Source organism: Artibeus jamaicensis, unplaced genomic scaffold (assembly GCF_021234435.1).
Source record: "Artibeus jamaicensis isolate MK-2021 breed Jamaican fruit bat unplaced genomic scaffold, CSHL_Jam_final contig_3176, whole genome shotgun sequence".
Taxonomy (NCBI): Eukaryota; Metazoa; Chordata; class Mammalia; order Chiroptera; family Phyllostomidae; genus Artibeus; species Artibeus jamaicensis.
The window spans coordinates 5590081-5599515 of NW_026521740.1; the positions used below are offsets into that span (position 1 = coordinate 5590081).

General features: G+C 37.3%; 1 protein-coding gene across 1 annotated transcript in view; it reads left to right on the forward strand.

The window, feature by feature from the left end:
• The window catches only part of ADGB (androglobin), a 126318-nt gene extending 117102 nt beyond the window's left edge, over window positions 1–9216 (forward strand). The window contains exons 35-37 of the mRNA XM_037144980.2: window positions 4344–4451; window positions 5087–5270; window positions 9034–9216. Of these exons, the coding sequence (XP_037000875.2) occupies window positions 4344–4451; window positions 5087–5270; window positions 9034–9216 (475 nt within the window). The remainder of the gene's footprint in view (window positions 1–4343; window positions 4452–5086; window positions 5271–9033) is intronic.
• The last annotated feature ends 219 nt before the right edge of the window (window positions 9217–9435 follow it).

Here is a 9435-nt window from a genome sequence, read left to right on the forward strand (position 1 = left end):
TTTCTTTAAACCATTCTTAGATACATGTTACTATAATTTTAATTTAATGTAAAATGATAAACTTGTTTATACACCATCAAGAAAAATACACCCTATTCTTAAAAACTTAGCCACGTGCCCCAGGAACTGCAGTCATAGAAGGAATCCTGCTTGAGACCACGGGGCTGATGGCCAGCTGCTGTCTGGAGCTCGGTGTGCAGCTCCCACCTCTGCTGCCGGCGCGGCCCGAGTCAGCCCGAGTCAGCCCGAGTCAGCCCTTACTCCTGGAGATCATCGACTCCTGAGAGCTTCACCTGGTGTGGCCTCTATCCTCCCATCAATATTCGTGACTCCCCCAAAGCAATATTAGTCTTGTTACTTCTATTTTCATTGAGTAGGTAACTTAGAACAACTTCCTCCACAATGGGAGAGGTCATGTAAACAGTATCATTATGGATTCACTCCTAAGTATCCACCGCCCACAACAAGCCGTCATCATGGTCAAGAGTCCAAACACTGTTTTCAACTCTCCTTTTATTTCTGGGGATTTCTGAATAGGGCTGCTTCCAGAGGCTGGTGATGATCATTGTCTTTATTCTAAAGTCCTTTCCCCAGGTGCACAATCCAGCTATTCTTTGCCATGTGTTTTAAACAGCAATTCTCATACTACCTGTGATGACAGAAGTTCTCTCCTAGTCTGTTGCAAACCAAAACGTTGTAAAATACAGTAAAATGACCCAGTGATGACCAGTTGCTGTAAAAATATTACTCAACTCATACTCTCATTATCAGAACTGATCCCATAGGAGACCAGTTTGCAGACAGAGAATGACAGACACACACGCACTGAGCCGCACTATTTACAGCCTAAGACCATCACTGTACACTCACGCCCTACTCAGCAGAGTCTTTCAGATGAACACAAGGATTATCCTGCCCCTTTCCCAACCACTCGGTTCAATATATATTATTTGGCTGGACATAAGAAAGCACAAACATCTAACTAATCAGAAAATAGTTTCTTTCCAACCCAAAATCAGCAGAGTCCATATATTATAGAAACAATTCAAGTTAGAAATACCCAAAATATACCCAACTGAAGTAGAGATATTCATAAGAAAAGCAAATGTACTTTAGAAATCTAAGAGCGCATAGTAGCTGTGAGGAAAAAAGAAAAATTATTGGCTACTGGTTTCTAAAAGACTCATATAATAAAATTTTAATGCTTCAGACATATTTTATTTAATGTTATAAAATGAGAAACATGATTGAATTTGTTTTAATAATGGAGCAGAGTTGAGATTTCTATTACTGTATTTTATTTTCTCACATGTATCATGGCTTTATGTATTTTTGAATAAAAAGATTAATTTGGATATTATTTATATACATTTTTAAGATTTTATTTATTCATTTTTAGAGGGGCGTAAGAAGAAAGAGGGAGAGAAATATTGATGTGCAACAGAAACATTGATCTGTTTCCTCTCGCACACCCCCACCCAGGGACCCGACCTGCAACCCAGCAGGTGCCCAGACCGGGACCTCCTGGTTTGTGGGACAACACCCAACCCACTGAGCCACAACAGTCAGGGCTATTTTTATATTTTAAAGATTTACATTAGATTATATTTTCAAATGAATGATCACTTTAAAAAACTAGTTCAAAATTAAGCACATTACAATCTTGGAAACTTATAACCACATGTTAAAAAGCAAGAATAGTCAGTGGCAGGGGAAGGGTGGGGCGGTGAGACTCCTTGAATGGTAGAGTGAGCACTTGATATATCCTCTCCCAAAAAAGCAATGCTAAAAATAAAGATTAAAAAAATTTAAAAACTGCTAAGGCATATCACTAAATGGAAAAAATACTTACTAAAACTAAGAACAACAGAAATAAATTGTCTTCATTGTATAGGTTTTCTATTGCTACTGTAAACAACCACAAACCTAGTGACTTAAAACAACACAGATTCACTTCTTATAGCTCTGGAAGGAAGGAATTCTAAAAGTTAGGTGTTGGCAAGGCCGCATGCCTGCTACAGGCTCTAGGGGAGAATCTGTTTCCGTCTGGGAGCCGTGATGCTGTTCGGGGCAAGCAACAAATCACCCAGAAACCTAACAGGGAGATCTTGGTGACAAAACGACCCCCGTGATTTCAGCCAAAGGTCAAGAACAAGGCAGGATGTCTACCCAAACCACCTACACTCAACACTTCACAGGAGGTTCTAGCCATTTTGATAAGAAACAGAAATGAAACACATTCATATAAAAAAGAAAGAAAGAAAGAAAGAAAGAAAGAAAGAAAGAAAGGAAGGAAGGAAGGAAGGAAGGAAGGAAGGAAGGAAGGAAGGAAGGAAGGAAGAAAAAAAGAAGAAAGAGAAAGAAAGAAAGAAAAAAAAAAAAAAAAAAAAGAAGGAAGGAAGGAAGGAAGGAGGAAAGAAAGAAAGAAAGAAAGAAAGAAAGAAAGAAAGAAAACTGTATTCTCAGACAAACTTATCCTGTATACTGAAAATACTAAGGGGCCAAGGAAAAGGAACCAAGATTATTATCTACAACTAATAAATGAGGTTAGTGAAGTCACATATTACAAGATTAATATACTAAATTTGCTTTTATTTCTGTATATTATCACTGAGCAATCAAAAATAAAATTAAGACAGTTTTATTCACAATAGCATCACTAATAAATATATGGGACTAAATTTTAAGAAGTGAAAGACTTGTATACTTCAAACTACAAAACATCACAGGAGAAAATTTCAAAGATCAAAATAAAGAGAGAGGTTCATGCTTTGGACTGGAAGAGTCAATATAGTAATATAGCGTATTCATATTCAATTCTCTACAAATTGGTCTATAAATTTAGTACAATCCCTGTTGAAACCCTACTGGACATTTTATGCAATTGGATAATATGATCTCCAAATTTATATGAAAATACAAAAGCTCCAGAATGACCAAAATAATTTTGATAAAGAACCAAAGGGGAGGATTTTTACTTTGTGATTTCAAAATTTTTTATGAAACCAACAGTATGATTTGACAGTTTCTTGAAAAGTTAAACAGATTTTTACCATTGCTACTTACACAAAATGTTCAAGAAAGCCAAATTTATAGAGACATGAAGGAGGTTAATGGCTGCCTGGGGCTCGAGGAGGGAATGAAAAAGGAGTGTGAAAGGGTGTGAGGGGTGTTACTTGGATAATGGAAATGGTTAGGACCTAGAGTTTGGTGTTGGTTGCACAACTCTATAAATTTGCTAAAAAGTATTGAATCATACTTTTTAAACAAGCAAATTACTCAATTATACTTTAGTAATTTTTTGAAAAAAGAGACTAAATGGTCCAGAAAGACAGAATATTAGCCATAAAAAATATTAAAATCTTGCCATTCACAACAGTATAGATGGACCTAGAGGATATTATGCTAAGTGAAATAAGTCAGACAGAGTAAAACAAATACTATATCAATTCACTTATATGTGGAATCTAAGGAGCAAAACAGACAAACAAAACAGAAACAGACTCACACATAACAGAGAACAAACTGATGGTTTTCAGAAGGGAGCAGGGTGGGCAAATGGGTGAAAAGATGAAGGAGATTAAGAGGCACACATTTTCCGTATAAAGTAAGTAAAGGAATGTAGTGTACAACTGAGGACACAGTCAATAGCCTGGTGATAACTATGCACAGTGTCAGATGGGCACTAGACTTACTGTGGTGATCACTTCATCGAAGACAGATAAATGTTGAGTACCTGAAATCATGTAATAGTGTATATCAACTATAATTTTAAATTAGACAAAATTTTACTAAATGGCCTAGAAAGCCTGGGTGGGCAGTATCTTAGATTCTAAAATCTTCCTTAAATCTGTTCTTATGGGTTCATATAAGCTTGTGGAGTAAAAGGCTCCCGCTAACGTGATATTCAGTGTTTATCTACTACATGGTGCCTATTCCACGGGGCTAAGTGTTTCTTGAAGGTTAAAATACTGTGTCTTGAACATTTTTGTATTCCACCCCTGAAGTGCTTCGTATAGTTTTCACATATAATTTGTTTGTAATATAGTTTTGTAACTTAAAGTATTACTTCTTTGTTTCTGTCGTAACTATAATTAGAATAACATTTTGTTATATTTTTATAGACCGTGTTCTTTTTGTCATCTCTTTCATTTAATTATTAGTGACAAAAGCTAGAAGATAAATATAATTATATTTTAATAGTCATATTAAATCACATTAAAATTATTGAATTAGGCAAGTCCAGTCGATGGTTGTTTTAACAGAAAAAATCATCTGCCATTAAAATGAGATGTAACAGTATTTAGTTAGTCATTGTTGATTCTTTTGGGAGGAAGCTTAAGACTTTTTATTTCAACAGGGCCACCTTCACGATCCCCAGCAATTCTGGAAATGTCTCCACGACTTATTCGAAAAGCACTAGAATGTGTAGATGTAACTCAGTATGTACGGTAAGTTTTAGTTAATATGATTAATGTATATACATCTGTGTCCCTAGCATTTTGGATACATTGCTAACAGGCAGTTTCCGAACAAGTGAAATTTGAAATTAAATGCTTAATATTCGGTGTATTTAAATGTCTAGAAATACATGATTTTACATCTCAAGTTTAGCAAATGTTTTAGTAAGTCAGTCATGAAAGCATTTAAATGTTTTCTGTAAGATTTAATGTGTAGCTCAAGGTGAGTTGTGTTACAGAAAATTTTCACTGTAACTGCTGCCATTATTTAGTTAGATTCATTTTTCTTATAAATTTGGAAGCAATTTCAAAATTATTTACCTGCTTAAGTTAAAAAGGAAGACCTGCAAAACAGGCTCACAGTTTCAAACACCAATTCCACAAACATCCCACCAAATGACACATGTGGTATAACTGATATTTTTCTGAACTAACTTTCTGAGATATCAGTGATTCAATGGATGGAACATAACCCATCTAAAAATGGGTTATTCTTTCTATTCCTAATGTTTGATTTTCTTCAGACCACCACACTGTTGAATATTAAATTATTTGAGTTCTAAAGTAAAGTTCATTTCAGAGTTCCCAAATGATTTAAGCCTCTCTTTTGATGTTTCTATATCAAGGAAAACAAACATTGACCCTCTGCTTCAAACGAATGAACTGAATCAGCAGCAGGCAATGCAAAAGGCGGAGGAGGTTCATCAGTTTCGACAGTATAGGACCAGAGTCCTCAGCATTCGAGACATTGACCAAGAAGAGCGACTGAAGGTGCAGGATAAAGTCCTGGAGATGTACGCAGGAATGCGGGTGAGTCTTACGGTGTATGTGTGAGTCGCAGCTGACACATGCTAAGTGAAATAAGTTACTCAGAGAAAGACAGATGCATATGATCTCACTTACACATAGAATTTAATGAGCAGAATAATCTGATGAATGAAACAGAATTGGAGGCAGGGTCACAGGGAGCCGACTGACAGCTGTTGGAGGGGAGGGATATTGGTGCCTGATGGGGACTCAGACCAGTGGGGTTTGTGTGTCGTGGCTTCAACAAACAAATTCCCATGGACCAAAGAAGTCTTGTGGAGAAAACGGGATGGCATGGCCACTCTCTGAGTGAGAGAGTGCCCTGACCCTTGCCTGACAGGCTTCTATTACTTTTCTGGGTACATTACATCAAGGATGGTCCTCACTTACAATGTGCAGTTTTGCTTTAGGTGATTATCTTTTACAGATAACAAAGGACAGGATGTTGCTAATTACTACAAAGAAAAGGATGTTGCAAATGCAAGGGGAAAAGTGGTTGAACTGGCTACACTCCATCCTTGGGAGGTTTAGCACAGACTTTAGGAAGTTACTTTAAAGGTGTGCAGTAAACGTTTACTGCCTCAATTCAGGGTGAGGGAGTTTTAGCAAAAAGAAAGCCTCAAAGCAGCCTAGGTACAATGCAGGTCTGATTCCCCATGGGAGAGCCGATCTGTGGGCCTGGTTCCCGTGTACCACCTTGCTCCCACTGGCTTTCCACATCCGGGGCTGGGCTACATTCGCCATTGCCATGCAGATTGGTTCCCTGTAGGTGCCCCTGTGAAAGAAGGTGAAGGGATGGAGCCAAAATATACACATACAAACACACACACAAAGACACAAACAACAGAGTGGTCATAGCCAGAGGCGAAGAGGGATGGGGGTGGCTGAAGGTGGGCAAAGAGGGTAGAGAATGGGGAACAGGAAGACTTTGCTCCAAGCAATGGGCACACAATGCAACGTACACATGATGTTTTATTGAGTTGTACACTTAAAACCTGTATGGTCTGAACCAACACCAACCCAAAAAATTCAATTAAAACTGATGTCAGAATCATACAGTACCTGAGTAGAGAGAAGCCTTGACAACATTTAGTTCCCAACTTCTTAGAAAAGACGGCAAACTGATTCTACATACTAATTTTAACTACTCCCTAAAATCCTTCTAAAATGCAGTTTTTGGAGTCATTCCACAAAGTGGGAAGAATAGGAGAGAAGATAACAAAATATTTGTGAAATTGGAAATAGCTAGGTGATGATCACATTAACAGACTGAGGCAGCCAACATTTCAGCTGGCAATAGAAAAGAAACATGATCAGTAACATGGTTCTCATTAGATGGGAGAAAACACATCACGTATTAAATTTACTTTATACTAAACCCTTGAGATGGCTCTCTCTCTATTTTTTTAGTATGTCACTTCTATCATTCTGTTTGTGTGCAAATACTTTAATGAAGCCAATCTTATTATGATAGATACAGTATTTTTCTTTCATCAAAAGCTTGGGGAAGTGTGATTCTGATATCTAGCTGTTTTGTCATCTCAACCACAGTCAGGCAAGTTCCAAAACCACGGAAAATCTCGTAAGAATTGAGTGATGAAGACACAACATTTCTAGAAGCTTTTCTTCCAGCCATCATCAGTTCATTAATCCTTATTCTTTCATATCATTTTGCAACAGTACAGTCATCATACTGACCTATAATTGGGGCCACAACATCAGAAACACAAATGAAATGAGGAAGCTCTAGCCTCTTAGTGAACCTACGCTGATAGCGATCACTCGCTGCCTTAGCAACATTTTCAGAGAAGCCATCTCATAACCCACTTCTAGATTATTGCCTGAAACCCACATCAGGTCATCTCGTCTATAGTTTTGAAAGTTATCCTTTTAAAAATATATATATATATAATTTAAATATTTTAACGTTTACCTTTTTATGGTCTTCTGACATTTCCCATTTCCACAATTTATTTACTCAATAAATGTTTCTGGGCATTTTTGTACCAGAAGCTCTCCTAAGCCTGACTAAAAGAGATAACCCCCTCCCTGCCCTTTGGAGTTTAAATTCTATCAGGAAATAGATGTTAAAGAGAAACACGACACATAAACGCATTGTATAAATGTGACAGAAAGGGATGGTGCTGACAAGAGAGAAGTAGACTAGGATCAGAGCGCAATGATTCAGAAGAGACAAGCGTGTTCTTGGCTTATCTTAGAAGAAGCACAGTGGGGAGCCTGCACCATAGCAGTGAGCAGGGGTAAATAGGGGACGAGAGGCCAGAGACAAATGGGGACACGGGGACAGGGAAGGTCATCATGTAGGAGTGGGAAGGCCACCAGAAAAACTTCAACTTTTATTCTAAGGGGAATATGGAGCCATGACGAGACTACAGATTGCAGGGGAGTAACATGATCTGACTTAGGTTGTGAAAGGATCTGGATATTGTGTGGGGAGCAGATTAAGTATAGAAAGGGACACGCACGAAAGAGACAGGTCTGTGAGGAGACCATTCACTGCACACGTGAGAGGCAACTGTAGTTCTTACCAAGACGGTGGGGTGGAGGTGGTGAGAAGCAACTGAATTCTGAGTTCTGGATATATTTTCAAAGTAGTCAGTAGGATTTCCGGATGGATTGTGGGTGTATTATAAGAGAATGAGTTGCCAAAAGAAGTGAAGGGATTGAGTGGCTATCAGATCTGATGGTTTGGGAGTAAAGATAAGGATTCAATTTGGGACTTTTTTGTTATATCTATTGTTATATCAAATAAATAAATAAGACATATTGTATTTATTTATTCGACAGTCACGTGAGAATTGAATCAAAGTTAGATGTGTAATTCTGGAATTTTTTTTTAAAGGGACCTATCACTGTATAAATAGAATTTAAAGCCATAGGGTTAGATGAGGTTACCAAGAAATAAGACCTAAGATCTAAGATATGGCCATTTCCACATCAAGAGCTGAAGAAGAAAAAGGAAAATCAAGACAGGCGACTAACCATGAGCAAATAATGAAGTGAAAGGAAATTAGGGTGTGATGTCCAAAAAGTCGAGTGAAGTCAGTTGTCTTGGGAGGAGAAAGTATGGTTGAGTAAGAATAGGACCCGGGAGTGATCTTAGATTTGGCTGCACACAGGTCTTTGTCTGTGATGAATATAGTTTATTTTTGGAGTGGAAAGCCAAACTGACAATAACAAAGATGACCACTGGATGAGGCAATATTATGTGGAAGTACAACTCAAATATGTTTTGTCGGGGCTAGAATGTGTGGGAACTAGTAATTCACTGAACACAGTCCCCATGAGAGACACACCGAGTGAGCTGTGTGTACATTTTACATAGATGATATTCGGACTCTTTAAAGTACATAGTTGCTTTGCTAAAATTTCTGCCTATTACTTAACATTTCTCTTTATTTTTCTCCTATTGATGCTTTGTTATTGATTTACAAAATATTCTGTAAATCAGAATTTTCTGATTTATCTATTTCTGATAAACTATTCTGTTAAAGATTTACTATTCTGTTAAAATTTCATGCACCTTTTGTTACTATCTCATGTTGTATGTATTAGTAAACATTTGAGACTATTACTTAATTTTCATCTTTCCTCAATAATTTCCCCCATGAATCTGCTGGCATAAAGAAAAGAGAAAGGACTTGCAGGATTTGTTGTTGTTGTTGTTGTTGTTGTTTTTTTCTGCTCTGGGAACACTAGCTTTTATCAATGGACCTTATTTGACTGGGTTTTTGTTTTGAAATAGGACTCCTTAGATGAAGCTCGTCAGAAGATATTCAACATCCGGGAAGAGTATAGGAACAAGTTGCTGGAAGCTGAACGCCTACGGTTGGAGGCTCTGGCTGCCGAAGAAGAAGCCCCCCGGGCAGAGCCAGAGAAGATCTCAACCACCGACAGAGACAAAAAAAGGAAAGAAAAGAAGAAGTAACCAAGGGATGCCCAATACTACTTTTCCTCTGAACAAGAAAAACCTATTTTTGATTATCTATAACTTTGTTGATTTTAAAAAATAAGAATTTAAAAATAGTTTTTGTGCTTTGATGTTAATTTGTATTTTTCAGAAAGTTTTTTGAAGCTATTGGAGTTTAAATTTTTTCTAATTTCAATAAAAATGCCTCAAATATATAAAATATAATAAAATGTGTGT